Source organism: Scomber scombrus, chromosome 6, assembly GCF_963691925.1.
Source record: "Scomber scombrus chromosome 6, fScoSco1.1, whole genome shotgun sequence".
NCBI classification, from domain to species: Eukaryota; Metazoa; Chordata; class Actinopteri; order Scombriformes; family Scombridae; genus Scomber; species Scomber scombrus.
The window spans coordinates 12,141,184-12,163,490 of NC_084975.1; the positions used below are offsets into that span (position 1 = coordinate 12,141,184).

Below are 22,307 nucleotides of genomic sequence, written 5' to 3' on the forward strand. Positions count from 1 at the left end.
GTCCGGTCACCTCTCCACATGGAAACTACATTTCTCCTCTTGCTCTTTGATACTTGTGCGTTAAGCTCATGGCCGGGGATGATCCTTGAGTAGCCGATATAATAATCAGCGTCGCGGTGTCAGCAAAGGCTTGAGCTACAGGGGATTTGTGTAGATTATCGCCGGACTGCTATTTTGTTCTCTCAGTCACACTCTGAACTGAATTTAGCAGCTTTTGATCTGCAGCCTTTTCCCTGCTGCCCCAGCCGACTGGAAACTCCAGCAGCAGGGAAACCTTTTTCAAAAGGGAGGGGGGGTCCGGACTGCGCTCATAAGCAATGACCGCCACAGAGGTGTTTGGACCGACATCTGAGGATACGAGCAATTTGGCGCCGCTGTCACCCCGTCGATCCAGAGGAATGAGACGCGCTTTACAGCTGTAGTTAACACTCCCCGTTTACACGCAGGCTGCCTGGGATGCCGTCGCTGTGACCGGGAGAGCGAGCCCGTCAGTAAGAGCCAGTAGAGGACAGCCACAGAAACCGAACAGCAGCGCTCGTGCGACCTCTTCCCGGACCCGTTCTGACTTTCTACCGTGCGGCCACCGGAGGATGTTTGAGCCAGGATGCTGCGCTTCCCCGTGAAGAAGATCCGGAAGCAGTTCAAGCTCCTGCTGCTGCTGGTACTGCTCACCTCCGCCGTGTGGTTCACCTACTTACACATAAACCAGGGCAAGACCATCAAACTCCACTTCAACTACGGAAAAGGTAGGCTTCCCTGAGAAGAAAAAAAAACATTGTCTATTCATCTTATGTATTAAACATAGGAGTTTTCTAGAAGACGTCTTATCTTTTAGCCTGATGGATATGAACTACCAGCCGTTACAGACATTTAAAAGGACATTTAAAGCCTCTTTATGAACACTGTACTGATACCATAAACTGGAGATCACCATAGTCACTCTGAAGAACAGTGAGCTCCTACAGAAATGTTATAGTACTATTAAAGTGACTTCATATTAGATATTAATGTCATAACAGTACAGACATAACAGATTCTAAATCTTATAAGGACAAGAAATGCGATGTGGTGATGTGGTGAGGTACTGCAGACACATAGTCCCTTATAAATATTAGAGTAATTATTAGTTGAATGGATTGATGACAAAACCCGTCCCCTGCTGACTTTCCCATGCTGATTGTTCTCCCTTGGGTAGTGTGATGGGTAGGACCAGATATGCCATAAGAAGTTACACAGTGAGGAAGCTGTCTCATAAATTAACAATAGTTTCCTTCTCCAGGCTACGTAAAGAGCACCGCGGTCTCAGGCCAGGCCGAAAGCCAGGCCACCGCCTACAACATAAATAATCAAAGGGCTTTTCATGACGGTGACTTCAGAGGTCACAGGCATGCCAGTCAGACTCGCAAAAAAATATTGGAGGCTGGGCAGATCTCCACTTGCTTCTGTTATGCTTCTTATTACTAAGGCTTGATTGTGTTCATCCACTGTGCACAATAGGAGTGTCTCCTCGTAATGGAGTGGATGAAGGCTGAGTGTTCCACAGAAATAACGCTTCATTAAAAAAAAATCTTGATAGAAGTTGTTGGATAAAGTGATATATCATCACCTACCACAGATTTAACATGGAATTATGGTGTACTGTATCTCCTGCAGCTGTCTGTGTAAAGTGATATGCAATGATTATGATGTCCTTGACGAGTGTACACCACATGCACACACGCACACACACACACACACACACACACACACACACACACACACACACACACACACACACACACAATGCATTGACAAGGATCATTTCATTGTCTCTGATCTCAGCCGTGGGGTTTTCCCAGCAACAGACTGGATTTAGTTTTCTAATGTTGACAGTCCTGAATCATACTGGGGGCTGAACTGTCACTCTGGCTTGTCGCATTTAGTGTCTGCAGCTGCGACAGCAAGTTGTAAGTTTGCATCAGGATTTTAGGTATAAATTGTACGCAGTTGAGAATAAGTAAGAGTCTTGCCTAAAATTGCACATTCAAGAAAGGAATGAGCAAAGTCAGTATGTTAGTGATAACATGAGGATTTTGTATGAACTTACAGACTCATATAAACACGTACAGAAACTCAAAAAAAAGGCCACCAATATCATTCAAACCAACACAATATCCCTGCAATGAATTCCATATTTATGATGCATATATTATTTTACTCTAGATATACAATAATATGTCAGGCCTCTTTTACAGTGTTTCAAGAAAGGTACCGCAAAAATGTACATTGTTAGCCCCATATAAACTGAATTTATTACAGGGCTATTGTGTTGCACTGCACACAGGTGTCCACTTGCTGTGCTCATGAAATACAGACACTGTATTTGATGTAATAAACGGTCATGCTCACCAGTAGGTTTACTCAGCAACTGTGATTTTGCTGTCAGCGCTGTTAATTTTGTGTCAGCTTGCCGAAGAGTGCAGCAATCCCTTTCATTACTTTAAATCACACAGTATGACACATGCCAGCATAGTTTCAATATTACTGTGTTTCTAATTTTGAAGGATTCCGCTAGTAGTCTGCTTCTTTGACTCGTCTTCTGCGGCCGTCTGGTGAGGACGGAAGCTGCTACGCTGTGCTGTGTGTCTAATTGACTGTATTCCATTTAGCAGGCATCTGAGCAGGTCAACTCACTTAACCTCTTATGAATAACATGTCCCCTCTCTCGCCAAGGGTTTCTAAGTGAGATGTAGCCATTACTGAAAATGGGGCACTATGATTTGTGTAAATATTCATATCAGGCTGGCATTTTTCTCTCCATACTGGAATCTTCATTGATTCTTAGCACTGAGGTAGGGCAGGTAGAAATAATGTAATTTAAATTTCTGGCCTGAGACTTCTCTTATTTGAATATGAAATGACAATTTGTAGAGTTTATTCTGTCCTTATATTGGAGGAAATTAGATTTTTATCAGCCAAATCCTCTCCTTGAGCAAGAACATGTTATCAGACAGTTATTGCTAGTGCTCAGCTAGTTCTTCATCATTTAGATAATGTCTTATTGGCATATGACCAACAGACCTATGAGAAATATAAACATCTTGGCATAAAGTGTCCCGCTGAGGCTGCATCTACCTAGTTATGAATAATGATTGAGAAGCGTGTCGGAAACAGTTTACAGCAGTTGATTCTCTGTCAAGTGTTTCAGACTTCAGACTACTCACCTCTGTGTGCTCATGTATTGGTTGACTGGGTCAACATAATGAGACAGCAGAGGCATAAATGTACAGAGGAGGCCTTCATAATGGTACCCTGTAGAGTTTTCATGGCAAACAAACAGTTTTGTTATTCCAAAACACACTGAGCGAGTCAGTCTTCTGAATGCTTTGAGCCTTCTATGTTTACATCAGTTGGTGGTCATCTTCTCCTCTTATTGGCTCATTGCTACCGTTTTTTGGTGCATTATTTCCACCATCTGTTACTGCCCTCTGACGTTAGAAGTAGTGTTTATGTGTGTGCTTGTATGTAGAGCATAAGACACAGATAATGGGAATCAGGTCAGTTAACAGAAGTGGTTGAGCTCTGTGGATTGGCTTACAATGAACCTGGGTGTGTTGGTGAACAAATAGGAATTTGTGTTATTACCTGGTCAGTGACATGTCATACACCCTAAGCTGCATGCAAATGAACTATTACTGAACATTACTAAGCCAGTCTGTGTTTTTTCCCCCCTGATGAAATAATGAAAACAGTACGATTAACTTTAATTACATACTTTGTTCAAGTGTTTAGATTCACAGATGTGGTCAGTAATATTACACTGTGGTTGCTGGGTAAAGAAATCAATCCCATAGAAGTGTCATCAGGTCATTTTGATTCAGCATAGTCACGCTAAGCCAGCCACGGCTGTATTGAAATGGGCCATCATTTTCTGCCACTAAATTATTCAGTACAGGATGAGCTGTGTGATAGACTGGTGATAGAATGGTGAGGGGCAGTCCTCTCACCTTTTTGTAATTTTATAGAAAATAGAGAGGGAAATGAGAGAAAGATCCAATCTCACACTAGTGATGGCACACGTGAATAGTATCTCAAGAAGTGAGGGATTTAAAACTTGACTATTTGGGTGCAGAGCAGAGATTTTTCCAAAACTCTAAAGAGTTGAGGTGAGAAAAGGAAACCATAGTTCAGGAACGTATTCCTCACATCACAGTTTGCAGTGTATACATACTGGCTATGATACTGCTGTGTCTTTGTGGATGAATGTGTGTATCATTTACATCGCCTGCATGTCACTCCTCAAAGAACTGTAATCATAGCACAAGGAGCAATAAGAGAAGCTTGTGAATGTGTGGGTCTTTCTTAGGCCATTTATTTATATTTTCTGAAAAAAACAAAAAACAACCAAGTTAGCGTTGTAACTATGATGATGGGGAAAGCCAAAAAGGTATAATTAAATAGTTTTCAGATTGTGCACAGGCCAGACTGGCCTTATTTAATCAGAATTTCAATGAGGAAGCATGTTGGCAGGCAGCACTGTGGTGCATATTAGATGAGTGCCACATTTATGCGGCCACCCAGTTGTACAACAGCCCCCCTGTTTTCTAGCATCAACAGGTCCACTGAAGAGGAGGAGGAGGCTGGCTGCGGCATACAGGCCCCTATTGATTAACTATAATTACACATGTGGAGGCACACACATATGCATACATGCACCCACCCCCACACTAACATACAAATATGTTTCCTATAAATTGTAAAATACCACATAATACACACACATACACTTTATATCATCACTGCTCTGAGGGGATGAGGAGGAAGTGGAAGAGGGGAAGTCTCAGGGGCCTTGACAGATTGGCTGCTTGGTTGCCCATGGAGACAACATATGGGAGATGAATGTGTGGTGTTGGGCTGGTGGGATGTTTCAGTGCACATTTTATCACAACTAAAGCATTTACAGATTTTGATGGAAGCATGAATGTGCCAAATGTCCACCAAGAGACTAAAAATAAAACCAAACTTGTGGATGCAGTGTCATTGTATTGTATTGTATTGTATTGATGTAGTTTCAGTTAAGTATCAAGTTGGATTTTGCTTGTTGCTGTATCTCAGCAGCAGCACCCTCCGGCTGGCTCGCTGTCATGGTAACCATGCCCTCCGATGTCACCTTTCCTAATTTTAGCTCTTGTGGTTCTCACGGTCGGTCAGCTTTACCTCGGCCAGAACCACTCTGCCGGCAGAATGGTAACTGACACCACTGTAGTTTGTGTAAGCACTTAAACACATACACAACACCTTTTCATGTTATCATTTATTCATGTAACAATGAATACCGTTAGTTACCTTTTCAGATTTGTGAAAAATGCATCTACATGGTGCCCACTTGCACCTTTGATGAAGCGAAACACTTGTTAATGGAAGAAAGAACAACACAACAAAAATACATAAACAACCTACACGCTTAGTAAAAAGAAATTTCCGCAGTAGTCGTGATGTATATCTTAGGTACGTTTCTGATGGAGTCGATTTAAGCAATTTTTATAGGAACACCGAGTCCAGCGTGGGTGCAGTCTGCAAGTCTGCAAGTCTGCATCAGCAAAGTGCTTTGGGCATTTTAAACTGGTGACACGTGTGAACCCTGCTGGGCAGTGCAGCTTATAAAGATTGCTTCCATTTAGAAATGCTGGGACTTTATATCACTGTGGAAGAGCTTTGTTAATCAGATGAAAATGGGAAAAAAAGCTTTTCATTAGAAGAAATTCTGAAAGGAGTGAATTATAAAATTGTAGCTGTGCTAATGTGGTGATTTATATTCTTTTAGAGCCTCGGTGTTTGGGTGGCTTAACTGTAATATTTCCATGTCCAGATGGACGTTATTGCTGCAGAAACCTGAATGTTTTCAGTGCTGTGATCATAAAATACAATCTGTGCATCTGGCTCTCCTAACATTGAGGAATGATTTCGTATCACGATATCCAATAAAGACAAACAGAATTACATATGAAACAGTCATTTCATTTGAAGCATCTATATCTTTGAGGTCTTATTTCATTTAAAGGACAGTGTCATAAAAGCATACGCATGTGGCAGTCTGTCCATTGTTAGGTTGTGTCTGGAGAGCTGGGATGGGGGCTGTCACAGGATCAACAATGAATCTACCCCACAGCTTATCTGACCAACCCAGTAAATCTCTCTCTGGGTAATTCCACAGTGAGGATGAAGGATGTCCCCGTAACAACTCACACTGCATTCTCACTGTGCCTTGATGCTGTAAGACCTGCCTGGTGGAGGAGGAGACAACAGAAGGATTAAGGCCGGAGAGATAAATGCTTGTAACTACATGTTTGTAACTCGTGTATCCTGCGTCTGTTCAGAGAGTTGGTTGTGCACATCCATAGAAATTAACACTGTGCTTCTGCAAGATGCAAATATGCACATGAACGGTAGGGTCAGTGTAGGGGTAGTATGGGGATGTGACAGGGTCAGGGGTCAGTTGGCAGGTCAGAAGTGACAACAATGGCTTAAAGTTTTGAACAAGTTAATAGACCAAGTCTCCAGCATAAAAGTGGGAAATAATACTTAATGCTCTACCTGTTTGAATACACATTTACTGACACTCCGTTATACATGTTGCCATAATTGTGAACTTGGTCATCCTCAATTCAAATGCATTTGTAAAAATATGTTATCGTAGAATAATGGTAAAAGCAATTTTCTGATTTCTTGCCAGTTGTCTAACAGATGCACTGTGCTATTGAACAGAATTTTCGAAATATTTCCCACTCAGGACTTGATACCTTCACATCACCACAGTGCATTTTCACGACCTAGGGTTGGAAGGTGCAAAAGCATTGGAAAACAGTCCAGAGTGTGTTAACCTCAGGGTTAATGAAATTTGTGTTGGCCTGCCTAACAAGCCACCATCAAGGTACCAGCTCTGCCCCATGCAGATGAGAGTGCTGGCCCACTGCCATGGCTTTGCCGCAGGAGATTTGACTGTGTGTACGAGAGTAAGTGAAACGGAGAGATTTAGTGTAAAAGAGAAGTAAATGTGTATGTGTTCGCACAAGTATAGTGTTATTTTCTCCAAATGTGTTGTGTGCGTGCGTGCGTGTGTGTGTGTGTGTGTGTGCACTTCCCCGATCTCGCTGCCGTCTGCACTTTAGCCTCAGTGTTTAGCTGAGCAGAAGAGGAAGCAGCTGAATGATGGCACTGTCTGCCCGCTGGCACGCTCGCTGTGAATGGGGGACGAGCATTTGGGGAGGAGGGACAGGGCCGAAGAAGGACACCCTTCTCACGCAACAGGTGGGATATGCACGATGTAGGATAGGGAGAGGATGTGGCTATGACCTACAATAAACCCAGGCCTTCACACTCAGTGTAATCTGCCTGCAGCCTACATGGAGCTTTGCTTCTTGGTTGGATATGTACACTTTAAATGAGGTTCACTATGGAATGCCATTCAGGTATAGCCAACTAATACTATGCAACAGGGGTGTCTAATAATGCAGCAATCACCCTGTTAAACAATGCTATCAAGATTTCATTAAGATCAATTTCCTCAGTAGAGACTCATGAAAACCCACACAATTTGGACAATTTACCAGGACACTGCTGGGAGACACAGAGGAGGGGAGAGTGAATCCTAAAGCTCAGTGTGTTGGTGGTGAATTTCAAAGTGGAAATAGACAACGTTTCAAACCTCCCCTCACCGCTCCAAGCATCTCCAAGTGGTATTATTGTTTGCACCGTTGTCATACAGACAACCATATCGCTTTCTGGTTTCCCTCAGAGCGTAGCTCTGTGAAGAAATGATCACCACCACTTTGGAAATAAGCATGTTCAGTCAAGAGGTAAATTGAAATTGTCACAATTTTATATTGAATTTGGGAACAGGCAAAAGTTATTGTAATGATGTGCATTGCATAGTAATAACAGTTTGAGTAACATGATTGCGTCGCACAAACAAGTAACTACAGCAGGGGTTGGCATCTGGGTGGTGGGGGGAAATATTGTTAGAAGAAAACATTAGGAGAAAAGGCCTGAGTTTGTTTATTCATTTTGTCTCTAATGGAGCAAGGACATTTTTTAGTTTGTGTTGAGAAAAGCAAACTGTGTTGGAAGCATGTTTTTACAAAATGAAAGAAAATGTGCAACAGAGACTGTGATAACATTTTTTGTCCGTTGATTTTCATATGAACAAGTAGACAGGTCCAGTATTTTACGACTGTAAGGCTGGCAGCTTAGCTTACTGATTTCTAGATGGTAGAAAATGGGGAAAAAATCCCTCCTGGAATCAAAAGTTTATTCAGGTGGTATATTCCATGCAACTAAAATGTAGTGTACGTAGATCTAAGTATATTCCACATTTATACCAATAAGACAATAGAAAGAGTTTGGCCACCTTACAAATTCTATAGCCATCACACTGTGCAATCACCATTTACTTCATTATAAGTTGAAGCAAAAACGTCATCTTTTTCCCACTTAAAGAAATGAGGAACAGTCAGCTAGGGAGAGAGAAAAGAAGCAGAGCCAGAGAGACTACTGTCAGGTGGGAGTATCAACTGTAGACAATCATGATCCTTGTCATGATGGGATTTGTCAGTTTCCCCGTGCTCAGGCTTGGTTCCGCTCTTTACTCTCCACCTCTGCAGAAAGATTTTCTTTCATAGGGTTTTTGTGCAGCGCCGGGCTGTATCAGCTCTGGTGTTGCCTTACTGTAAGTGATCCAGACCTTGCAGGATTTCAATCAATCATCAAAGAGTGTGTGTCTGTGAGCTCCCTGCTGCTCAGAATGAGCTTTCTGTAGTGGTGGTTAATGGAAAAGGTCACCTCTCCTCCAGGCTGTGCTGGCCTGCTACAAAGACAGAGAAAGCATCAGAGGAAAGGGACAGATAAACCTAAGAGACAGACCAAGAGGCTGAATTTTTGGATACAGAGATGTTGGTTGCATTGTAATCAGCTGCAAGTCATAGAAATGGATACACTTGATGTAAGCGACTAAATTGACCGCAACATCCCCATCCCTGTGTGCGTCTCTCCATGTAGTTCTTACCCCTGTTTTCTTTTGAAATCACTATTATGCACATTCTTACTATTCATCGCACACTTATGAATATTTACACATTTGTGGTACCAGATCTGGAGGTGGGATAGGAATTCATCTCCATTTATAAAAGCCTGCCGGATAAAGTTGAGAGGAGAGAGGGAGAGTTTGAGGCTTTCATCCCTCTGACGTTCAGTGCCTTCCACTAACATGTCTCGGTGCCATTTAGATAAAGCTAAATATTCCGCTTTACATCTGACTGTACATCTGAAAGGATAAAAACAGTAAGAATGTGATAGCGGCAGTGGTAAGGTTCCCCACTGTTCCACAGCCGGTCTGACTGGGCTCCCCTGCTGACAGCAACCCAATTGTGAAACTCAAGTGGCATTTTTTGCATTTTGCTTAGTTTAGCTGAATGGTGCGTATTCCCCTCTCGACTTCTTTTATGTTATTTCATTGCAGCACTTTTTTTTAATGCTCAGCTAATGTTCAACTTTTCTTTTACATCTGACTGTCTCCATCTTTATCGTGTTTGTCTGCATGAAGTGTAGGAGTTTTTCCAGGAGGCAGGAGGAAAGAGAGAGGACAAGGGCTGCACTTTGTCATTCTTTTGTTTTGAGTCTCAAAGGCCTGCTCGCCGGCTTGATTACCATGTGAGCTGCTTTGTGGAGGAGCGCGGCATCGGCTCTCTCTGGGCTGTCAAACACTGTTCCCTTTTTTCTGTTGTGGCCAGTCATGAGGAAAGATATTCAAGAGAAGAGGGAAGTGCCCAGTTTGCTTTGGAGCTGTATGTGTGTTTGTGTTTGTATAACTGTGCATACTCGCTTTGAGAGACCCCTCGTCTGTGTGCTCTGAATTTTAACATCTCTTCATTAATTTAACTGCGCTATAATTCGCTGTAATTAAATAGGCTGTTTTAGTATTCTCTGTACCTACTCAATCACACAAACAGCGGATAGGAAATCCAGTGTTTTGATAAGATTGTATTTTTTATTTTTGATAATTGCTGCGGGGACTAGCTGCAGGCAAAAGGAAGGTTGTAAAGGAAGCTGTCACTGAACTTTCTTTTACAGCTTCCTTATATGTAAATAGTTGAAAATGAGTATTTACTGGTTTACGGATTATTGCAATGTTTTGGTTTATTGTGGCTCAATCATTTTTTAAGTCATACCATCTTTGAATGTTTGTCCTACATTCCCTGTTTGATTTTTTCTCTATGGTATGAAAATACCAACTTTCAGTGACCCGCAACGTGCTGTCACTGTGCCACAGTCACAGTGACAGCACGTCTGTTTGTATTTCTGTGTTTGGTTGCACTGCATTACCTGCAGCTGCATCACAGTGCAAACTGAACATAGCTTTTTACAGCAATAAAAGCAAACATGATTAAGGATTAGTCATCTCAAGGAAGTTCCAGGTTATAGCAAATCGATATTCATACTTAAATGAGCGGAAATCATCGGTTGCCAAGAATGCAGGGAAAAACCTCACACACATTTAAGTACCTATATCAGGCAGTTTGTTGTGAAAGGGCAAAGGCTTTTTACAAAGGGGCGAAAAATGCTTTAAGTATTGACATTCGTCCCTAAAGATGGGCAGAATATTATATATTTTGCTTCCAAATCCTTTTCCCATGTGATTGTAGATGTTTTAAACTCGAGACAGTTAAAGTTTTCGTATCCTTGTACATTTTAAAATGTGTTAGTGCTGCTGGGCATTCCTGCAACATCAATAAATGTATCTGAAATTGCCCAACCCAGATTTCCCAACCGTGGCAGAAATCTTAAATAACTTCTTGGAGGGGTCATTTCTCTCACCTTCAGGTCCAATCTATACCAATTACACAACTGAGTTCGGGCCAGCTTGTATCTTTTCTATCAAATCACCTGTGAGAAATTCACTTAAATCTCAGCACTCTATCTCTTAGCCTCTGTGGGCTTTGTCTCATGTACAGTATATCAGTCGGTATTCCTTATCTAATGTGATGATGGCGGCTGCCGAGGGCACTGCTATAAATCCCCTTCTAGGCAAAACAGTGAGCTCCAGAGACCCAACAAGGTAGTGTATTGACTCTCACAGCCCATCTCTAGCTTGGGGTCTATCTTTTTCCCCTTACTAGCTTTGTTCTTGTTTGCCCAAACAACAATATATCATACTACCTTCATAAATAGTACCAAATATTTCCTTGTTCATCAATCCAGTTTGTATTCCACTGTTCCTGTTCTAACAGTCTCCACAAAGGAACCTCCCTGTTTGTTGTGGATGAGTTCTTAGTTTTATCTATGTCAAAATTTAATTAGAGGATAAACCCCTTGAGATGCACCATCTCGTTTTCAAGAGGTCCATAGGCACAAAACATAAAAGTTACATTTAAACAAGATTAAAATACATAAGTAATAATAATGTTAATAAATTAAACAGCACAACGACACAAAACAGTCAACATAGTAACATCAACACGGACAAACAAATAAAGGCTCTCACACTATCCCAAACCCCGCCCGCTACATCTGTTACCCCTGTCATCTGCAAATAGAATGAATGAGAAATAAAATATAACATCATGTCATCAAGTAGGGGGAGAACAGAGTTGGTAGTCACACTTTTTACTTTTCTTTGAATTCCTCATAAACCATATACTGAATAGATTCCCTTTTAAATTGTAATTGAAGCCTAAAGTGTGAGGTAGGAATAGAGTGGTCTTACTCTCCTTCAGCTGATTCTGTTCAAAAGATATGGGCCGTCAAATATGTCTTGTGACAACCGTCCCCATCATGGGGTCGGTTGTCCCTGTGTTATTTTAATGGGGAAAAATAAAAAATGTAGACTTTTGTGTACACACATTACAAAACAACAAGAAGTAGATTCAAGGTAAATAAGCAAAGAAGTCTTGAAATCATTGAAAGAAGTCAGTGATCTGTTTTTATTATCATTAATATCCCAATCTGATACTGCTTTAAACTGAAAAACACTTTTTTCAAGATTCTAGGCACAATAAAAAAAAGGTTGTTAAGTGTGCCTGAGTGGATATGATGATCTGAATGGAACTGAAAGCTGTTTTAAGTACAGTATAAAGGATAGTCAAAGTAGATCCATTTGAAAACAAAATGCAACCAGAGAAAATGTCTCTTAGTGAAGTGGTAGCCTGTTCAGTGAGTCGTACATGAAACAATGATACAAGTACATCTCAGAACAAATCTGCAAATAGTCTACATTCAAAGTTCAACTAGTGAACTAGTTGGTTAGATTTGTTCATTTCTGATTGTAAGCTAAAACATCATAAAAAGCAACAAACAGTGGTGACAGCAGTTTAAATAAAAGGATACTCTTGCTGCCTCCAGTGAGAGGCAGACAGTGAAGAAAGAGTAATGTGGAGATGTGAACAAGCATAAAGAGAAATGTTCTATACACGATCAGTAACAACAAAGTGAGTCTAAAAGCTTATTATCTGCAAATAGTTTTTGTGTCCAAATAGTTTTCTCAGAGAAGAGCAAAGAAACGTAGGAATGCTAGCTCGTCTGGACTTTTAGTTTCATATCAGCGTGCACATTGCTACATGACTTCGTTTGCATGATGGCACACAGACGACATTCTTAAAAGCTCGTCTGACAGAGAGGGCTTTGTACGTCTAATGTCACCACACTTTCTTCCATCTCCTCCTCCACGCTCTTACCTTCCATTTCCCGTCTTGGTTCTCTTTCCTCCACAAAATGACACGTGTCCCATCCTCTTGTTTTTCTTCCACTACAAAAGAGATGTGGGTCAAATGCATGCTTTTTTCATGTGCCACATTTGACATGGAGGTTCACCTTCCTCAGAAAAGCAAGACGATACTACTCTATTATTGCTCCTTATCTGTCAGACATGCTGCTGCTACCCGCCCTGCAGGTGGAAGAGAGGAGGACTGGCAATGAGCCGCTGGGTTTAATACATTAGTCGAGCGCTTTTTTGTGACCATCTGATTGTGTTCCTGCATATAGAGAATAGAGAGCCAAGGCCTTGTATATATTAAGTGATGGAGGATGTAGAGAGGTTTCTTATGTGCTGCATTTAAAGTGATGTAGTGGATAGATAAGATGTGTTTACATTTATACTTGTACTTTTATATATATAGAAAGAATGGAGATTTGGATTCTTAATTTATACCAGATTTATGCATGCATTTTGATTTGTTGGATGAGTTGTCATGATGCTAAAACTGACTCAGAATTTAAGTTTTTAATGTGCCGTGCATGAAAAACGATGTAGTTACCTCTGTATAATAAAAAGCCTGTTCCCTGGCTCTCTTAAAAAAGTGATGGATGTATCACATGTACAATGAAAGGACAGTTAAGTCAACAAGAAATACAACTGCATAAAAAGGCATTAAAGGGAATTTAAAGTACAATAAAAACTAAAGTATATGGCATGAAGACATTAAAATAATGATATTGCAGATAAATATAAAGGTTAGGATGAATGGCATCTTGCTGCTTTAACAAGATAAAAGTGATCTTCCGACGCAAAGCAGGAAAAAAATGAATAAATGTTTAGAATACAAAAGCATTATATTTTCACATCGTGCACAAGCTTTTTATCTTCACAGCAGCCAACGTGTCCTTTAACAGCCAATTGTGCTGTGTATTGAGTCCTTGAGTCCTCAGGTAATGTCAACTGCTTTGCATTGTAGTGAATTGCATTTTCTAAATGCAAATGTTAAAAAAATAAGTCCATTCATCTAGGTTACTGGTGGTGTCATGTCCTTTTCAATCTTTTATGGGTTTTGCACTGAAAACTGCAGCGCTCCACATTAGCTCCCGCTCCTCTTTTGTGAAATAACATTTGTGATAACAAGTCTCCACTACTGCTTTCTCAAAGCCTCTCAACTATTTCATTTAGATATAATCAAGCTTAATCACCAGCATGACAAAGTGTGCCCACGTAACTCACTTATTTTTCATGATTTAAAATTAATTAGCCATTGCATCAACTGTTAATTCTGCTCACCAAGTTAATGTTCATTGTTACAGCAGCTTGTCGTGAATGCTCAAATGGCCTCATCAGAACAGTTTCTTTGTTAAAAGTAATGGTGACTAAACGTTGTAGGTACATACAGCATCAGCACCTCTGCAGAAAGTGAAAGTTGCTTTTAAAAACTGATTTCCCCACCTAGTGTGGTTCCTATTATCCTTATCCTAAGATGTTGCAGCTTTGCTGATTCATGGGCCTTGAGAAGTTAGTTTCAGTGTGCCAGAGGGTAAATGAAGGAGGGAAAAAGATGACTTTTGTTTACAACAGTGTTTCCTACCTAGCGATTTAAAAGCTGAACTTAGTGATGGAGGAGGTGATAGTGTGGTTTGGCCCTTTTGCAGAGAGGGTCAGTGCAGCGTGATAACACAGAGCAGATCTGTCTTCACCTCCCTATCTCACTCTCCTTTTTGCTTAGAATTGTTGGAATGCTGATTATTTTGCTTCTTCACACAAATCTGCTTTCAGCCCACACATTTGTAAGATGAAATGCACACACTCACACACATACAAGATGTGGACGCGAGTTGAGGAGTAATTTGTTTTTCTTTGAATGCCCTTAACGCTTGCTGGTGCTCTGAATAAAAAATAATCCAATCAACAAAAAGTCCTTGCTGTTGAGCCTGAGTTCTGCCTGTGCAAATGGAGTCCTTACCGGCTGAAGTGGATTTTGCTTATTACCCCAATCAGATTGAGACATGCTCATTGAGTGTGCAGGTGAAGGCCTCACTCAGCTGGGTTAAGTTACTGCAACCTTAAATAGACGTTTTTTACCAGAGCTGTGTTTACCTGGATGAATGCCACAGGATCAGCTGCACTTAACTGTACTTACGTGACAAAGTATGAAGGGTGAAATGATATAGAGGCACATCAAGGGAGTTTGAGGCATTATGATTGCAATGAACAGAAGAAAAGTGGGATCAAATGTGCCTTTGTACTTTTGATCGTTTTAACTTATTTTATCATTGTCAATAGTTAGTAATACAATACACAATCAGAGATGTGGGCTGCCATTTAGAGGGCTGGAAACAAGCTAGTTAGATCATTTTTATGTCCAGCCCTGATTAATGTACTGTCTGGATTAGAAAGGTTATGAGCCCTTCTTGTCAATTTCAATACCTGAGGCTAGTTTTATCCTTTTACTTTGTCTTTTCTGAACAGTAGATAGTACAGTGGAGACCAACAAAGATGCAATAATTTAGTTAATAAAACAGTGGAGGTTAAGTTCCTCAGATTCAGTTACACTGTCTGGAAGGAAAGATAGAAATGTCTTGGTGAGATTATGACTATACTGCATGTCCGTTACATTGACTAGCATGTCTATTCTATCTTTGATTTCAATATCATGACTGTTCAAAAACAAGTGAACTAATGTAGAACCAGTTTTGCTTGTGACAGTTCGTGTTAACAGTAAGGAGTAAAAATCCTATTTGATCATTTTTAGTTATCTGATTAAGGGTCAGTGACAAATAAAAGTTGACGAGATGAGCAATTCAAAAATGTCCGGATTGTTTAGATGTATATTTTGTATTTATGTTGGTTTTATGTCATTTGCAATTTTTTTTTTAACCAAAAGTAAGACTGAATGCTCCTCAAATGTCAAATGGTGTAACCACAAAAGAATGATAAATATTAAATATTTTATCCACCTACATTGTATTAAGGAGAAATACAAAAAATGTTACTTCATTTTAAAACATCAAATTAACAGAAAATTTGGAGTATTCCTTCATTTAAATTTTGTTTTGTCAATATTGAGCAGAACATATCCTAAAAACAAAAATTTTTTTCTAAATAACTGTGACAAATGATGTCAAATTTGTTAAAACACATACTGTTGCATTGCAAAAGTGGATTACATTTATTCCACATTTTAGTTCCCATTAATTTTCCTGTACATAAGATTTTCATGAAAAAATACTGGTTACACCAAATGGACACTGGGTTGCGTCAATGGATGTAACCAGTATTTTTCATAAAAATCTGATACACAGCCTGGCCATGTTTCTTCTACAGTCAAACATCACTGTTTGTTGAAGAAATGGAAACTGACAATTAAATATGACAGTCATCAAGGTTCAGTGAACTTGTTTTTTTAACTTGTGTTATATCGTAGAAAAAAAGACTAATAACTTGTTATATTGTGAATACAGTTGATAAAAATGTAGTCTTACAATAAGAATTTTGGATAACATATCTTTAAAAGATGTGTATGGGAACTGGTTCCAGCCCTCCATCATGAGCTTTGAATGTCGTGAGTTCAGAGGTTCTGGCTCAGAGATGATGTTATTATATTATTATGGGTCAGGTGGTTGAGGCCAGGTGAAGACTTCTTCCCACCCAGCTGTTTCATGCAGCAGCATTAGTATTCAAACATGCTCTGTGACGAGCCACTTTTTCCTTGTTACAAGATAGTATCTAATGGAGGAAATTGATTTTATTTATTTAGTTTGATTGTTTTAATTTTGTTTATATTAGTAATGAGATAGCAGAAATGTAACCTATTATATTTTACATATGTTATGTTTGAGTAACATGTCTCTTTTAAATGAATTATTGGATTTTTAGGTATTTTAAAGCTACTGTACATGTTCGAAACTATGCTTTTTATGATACATCTTTAATTAGCATCATAAACTACTGATATCTAACACAATTAGCATCATAAACTACTGATATCTAACACAATTAGCATCATAAACTACTGATATTTGACAAAATTGTCCTCTAACAGAAAGGACTCAAATGAGTGCAGTTAAAATCAAATTTGTGTAAGCTTTGGTATCAATATTTGAAAATAAATATTCATTTTAATGAATTCTTACAAATTTCCAATGTTTTTTAAGGGTCTAACCATTTTACATATAAACTGACCAGACCTGACCAAGTCCAAAAAACATCAATTTATGAGTAATATGAGCTTCTAACCTTGTCAGGCAGCAGTTGTGTTCATCAGGGGTCCTCCTCTGTAAAACCACTTCCTTTACATATCTTTTGTTATATGGCCTTCTTCACTATTTTAACAAAATGGCCTTTTAAATGGTGGTTACATTACAAGACACTTCATGTGTGACATGTGACTTGACATAATTTAATATTTGGAACAATTGTATTCCACTCTATTTAATATGACACAGTAATAATGTAAGATATTGCCAAACTAGTTGATGTCGTGTTTTATTGAAAATGTTAGGGTTTTTAAGCAAGTGTAATTATTTGTTTCAAGTTTTTATGGTTACACCACTTAGACATTTTTGCCATATATTTTCTAAAAATGGATTAAAAGCAGAAATTTTATAGAGGGTCCACAAGAAAAGTGTGTGCAATAATTTCACATTTTAACCCTTGTTAAATTTGACTAAACCACAAGGAAACAAAATAGTAGCATCACGTCATTGATCCTTAAATGTTGTGTTTGCATATTTGCTTAGAACGTGTTTGGGGCCTGCAAGACTACTAAATCTGTATGTGGAACATGCCACTTTTATTAAACAGAAACACCATCCGCAGCAGTGAGGGTATACCGTTTTACCAAAAAATAATTGATACAGTCATGTTCATACAATGACACATTAAGAGTGAAGTCTGTTCTCATTCTTAAATTTACAGTGTGGATTGTTGAGTGTGGTGTGGCCTTTCTGCAGGTGGTGTCCTGTCTCATCTCTGTCACTCTCCCCCTTCCTCCCCACCCCACCTGTCACTGTCTATGCTACAGTGACTGTACCCACCTGCATGCCATGTATGTGTCTGTACAATGTTGCACCTGTGTCATGCTGCAGGCTGCTGTCCCCCTGTGTTTGTTATTATCCCTGCTGGTGACGCACGCACGCACGCACACACACACACACACACACACACACACACACACACACACACACACACACACACACACACACACACACACACACAGACACTTGCCCCCTCCATCCCATCCACCCTCCTCATTCAAGCACCCTGTGCTCATTCATATGCTACAAGGGATTCCTATTTCGCTGCCTTGATTCTATTCCTTCCAGGGTTGTGGGAATCCGCACCTGTGGGTTTACATGTACACACACATACGCGCACACACACACAATTTCTCCCATTTTAGCTGTAGGGAACCTGACTCTGGAAGCATTCAGATTTGCCCTCTGAGCTCCAGCTGCGTGGAAAATAGGTGCAAAAGCTGTGAAAAAGACATGACAAACAGGAAAGAGAAAATCATCTCATACTTCATTTGCCACTAGATTCACTTTTAAGTGTGGGCATAATGTAGGCTGTGCATACATTATGCCCACACCTGTTAAGACTCTTAACAGGGAGGCTTTATTGCTTTTTACAGAGAATACAATTGTTCAACTGCTTTTTGCATCACTGTTAATGTTGTCAGACACAGGTAGTGGAATGTGTGAAAATCAGTGCAGATATTCTTGCTGAACACGCAATAAAAGAGGTGCGCTGAAATCAGATCAAGTACCATACAGTTGAGCTGTGTGCATTTGAGTAGGTGCTTTCAGTATACGTGTGAGAGCTATTATATAAATGACAGTGAAACTACCTGAGGCCTATATCAGCTTTCCACTGCTACATTTTCCTGTCAGCAGGTTGACTCACTCAGTTACATGTGAGTCAGCTGAGTTTGACACTGCATCGCTATGGACAGACACACTCACACACACTCGGCGTAAAACACAAAAAAAAAAAAAAGCTCCGCCCCCTCCTCGCAGAAGACGCGCGAATGAAGCGGACATTAGTTGAAAAGTCAAGCTAAAAACGGAGTCTCTCATCGCTTAGCTCCCTGTCCACCATCCCGCTAATGCTGTGTGATTGTTGTACTCGACTGAGCATCTCTGTGAATCTGGCCTCATAACCTCATCCTGTTCAGCTCAGACAGGGCCAAGGCCTCTGCAAATTCTGTGCTTTATTCAGGTTGGTGCAGAAGACAACCTCTCTCCACTGAGATGTAAATATCCCACCCATAGTCCAAAATGTTAAAAAAGGGGTAGCCCAAACTCCCAAACCCAATCACTGTAAATACTGATTAAGCACCAGCAATATGTATGAAAATTACAAGCTTAATTGTGTACGATGCATAGATAGATCACTCACCTCTATCAGCAGTTTCTCTTTGTACCTGCCTTATTGTTTTTTTTTTGTAAATACACTATAAGGTGTTTAAGGAGTTAGATTTTTTTTTTTACTGAAACAGCAAACCTACGCCTACGTTTTTCCTTATCAAGCCCAGTCCTACACACTGAACTGCAGGAAGGCAGATACCCCCTGCTGCTTTCCTTTTGAAGAAATTTGTCTCATAGCCAGGGAGCTGTAAGGCCGAAATACAATAGCGAGTTGATCACTGAGGTGAAACGCTCATTTAGTCCAACTCGTAAACTTGTGAAGTTCACTCGCTAAAGGAAATGTGCTCTTTGTGTGAAGTCTATTGCATTATAGGAGTCACTCAACCTGTCTCTTATAGTGATACCTCAAGTAGTGACTGCCTTCATTTCCCAAAATGCCTTTAAACAACCTGAAGTGTTGACGGGCAGCAAACAGACCGCCGCTACCAGGAGAGAGAGAAGGCAGAGGGAGTAGAGCAGGACACAACTACTTAGCGAAAGTGGGAGTTCAGTGTCACAGGGAGTCTCTTTTCTACTCGATGTGCTTTATAGCCGATTAAGGCTTGGACTTGGACCTGCCTGTGACCGATTAACAATCAGAGCTAAAGCCTATTTAACCTGCCACTCTTTCTGAATCTTGAACAGCTGCGGGGGAAGACGACGTAGTCTCTGCCTGACCTACACTGCTGCCCCGCGGTTGACAGCAAAGGCTTAGATTGACAGTCAGTACTCAGCCTCGATGTAATATTTCACCTCTTGAGAACGCGAGGTAATAATCTGGATGTAAAATTGTCCAACAGCTGTTCCAGCCCTCAGAAGAATTTCACTTACCTTTCCTGCTTTCACCTGAACCACAGAGACTGTTTTATTAAGCTTTAATATCCTGATGAAACCAGCCATAGTAGTAAGTTTTTCCCTGCTGATAAAAGTGACAGTGGAAAGAGAGAGGCTCAGCAAAATAGAAAAGTAATGGTAACATTGCATTAATATGGACTACAGTCTGCGTGGTGACACTGGTGACATGATGGATTTCTTTCTGTATGATTTTCTTGTCTGGCTGTTTAGCCTGACCAGTTATCTGTGGATGAAAAAAAACAGTAAAGTGCACGTTAAAAAGAAATCGGCCTGCAGGTGTGAGGTAAATCCCCAGTAGCTGTTATTTTGACAGTTTGACAGGTGTATTCAGAATCAAAAAACTTTTGCAAACCCTGTACAGTAAAACCTACTTGATAACAGACATTTTCATTCATGTTTTACTGGGGAAAGATAGCGAGAAAATGACTTGCAACATATTGTATTTTGGTCAACGCATACAAATTCTCTTGAACATGTGAAGACTTGCCATCAGCTAGTTTTCTGAACATGTTCTCTTTCCTGTGCCCTCTGGTGCTTTTATTTTAAAATGTCTTTTCTCAGAGTCACTAATTGAGAGTTGGGGCTGATTGGGGCGTCAGAGGGCTTCAGGGGCAGACAGACACATGTGGCCCGCAGTGCTGTGCAGATGCTTTCTGGACGCACACACATGCAATCATGCGGCAACTAACGTTCCTCTTACGGCCATCTGGGAGTTAAGACGTCAGGGCGCGTTTGTAGCCCACTCAAAACAATGTGTAATTGGACTGCTTTGTGTGTGCGTGGGTACGTGCACTGATGTTACTCAGGCTTAAAAAAAAGTGTTTTTAACGAACGTAATGTTATTGCCCGCCTGTCTACACAGCTCCTTTTGTCTGGTTACTCGGGGACACATCAAAGGCACAAACAACATTAGTGACGACAACAATGGAAACGGCACAAGAAAGCAGATTTTTTTCTCATTACGGTCCGCCACTGCTTTATACTACCAATTAACCAGTGTTCACATGCAAAACATTGCACCCAGTCATGGCGTACTCTCATTCTTGACAAATACTCGCAAGCAAATTTCTTTTTTGAAAGTGTGTGGTTTGTTACCCTCATCCAGTATTCAATGAGTTTCTGAGACTGCTCGCCTGTTTAATAGAAAACGGAGGCGAAGAGGTGGCAGCGCAGCATGAGGCAGACAAATCCACTCCCTTCTATCAATATAAATATACCTGCTCCTCATTCAACTATGTCTCTTAATGGGTTTTTTTGTAAGCTCTGCTAGGCAACTGTTGCTAAGCACCTATTCTTTAGTTGTGAAAGATCTCTTCCTTTACCACCCCATAAAGCGCCCACTTATTATATTTTACCAGCATGTCATTTCACTAGCTGTCCTATTTCATTTTTCCAAAGTAATATATTCTTACCTCCCAATATTCTCTGGAGCATCTGACAGACAATATGGGGCTCAGTAAATTCCTGAACTCATAATCCAATTTCATAATTCACAATTCCCCTTTCCTACCCGCTTGCCAAGCCGGGAGCAGCAGAAGCGCAGAGGGATATGTGCACTGACGTGTGGACTGTCAGTGAGTGCAAGCAGAAGAATTAGAGGTTTTGTGGAGAAGTCTGCTCTGAATGTCGAATAAAGTGCAGATTTTAAAAATACATGTTTTCCTTCAGGTGACAATCTGGCAATCACACAGGTCTCTTATCTGCACTTCTTAAGGTTCTGAAGTGACTGGTTCAAGGTCTTTCATCAAGGTTTTTCAGCAAGTGTCAGTGGCACACATATTCCACTTCATTTTATTCACACGTCGAACTCTTACTGCCATTTAAGTATTTCTAAACGTCAACCTCATCCTTGCTGGAATTCTTCATTTGCCCTTAGGCAATCAAAAAAGTAATTTTTTAAAATGACTTTACCTTATAATGAATTCACTTTTTCAATTCCCCTTCCCTTGTTTTCTTCTCTTTGTGCATATAAACTATGGCTCGTTCCTTGGCTCTGAACTCGAATGTCTTCCCATGGCTTCCATTCATGGGTACACAAGCGTGATATTGAATCACACAAAGAGAGAGAGAGAGTTCTGATTTCCCCGCTGGGTGTGCCCTCCGTGTGGCCCCTTGCCGTCACCTCACCCCCTCCGTAGTGGGTGGCACGCAGACACAGCGTGGCCGGAGGACGGAAACTCAGATGATGTAACCAAGGACCGCGGGTAGAATGATGAGACAATGACAGCGCTCTAGTAGCTGTTTCATCACCCGTGCTTTCTTTCTTATTCAGTCTGTGACATTGGTAGCCCAAATGTGATTTGATAAAAGTAATT

The 22,307-nt window shown here is 40.5% G+C and overlaps 1 protein-coding gene across 1 annotated transcript in view; it reads left to right on the forward strand.

The window, feature by feature from the left end:
- Positions 1 to 604: 604 nt before the first annotated feature.
- b4galnt4a (beta-1,4-N-acetyl-galactosaminyl transferase 4a) overlaps positions 605 to 22,307 on the forward strand; it is a 132,714-nt gene continuing 111,011 nt past the window's right edge. The window contains exon 1 of the mRNA XM_062420953.1: positions 605 to 746. Coding sequence (XP_062276937.1) covers positions 605 to 746 — 142 coding nt within the window. The remainder of the gene's footprint in view (positions 747 to 22,307) is intronic.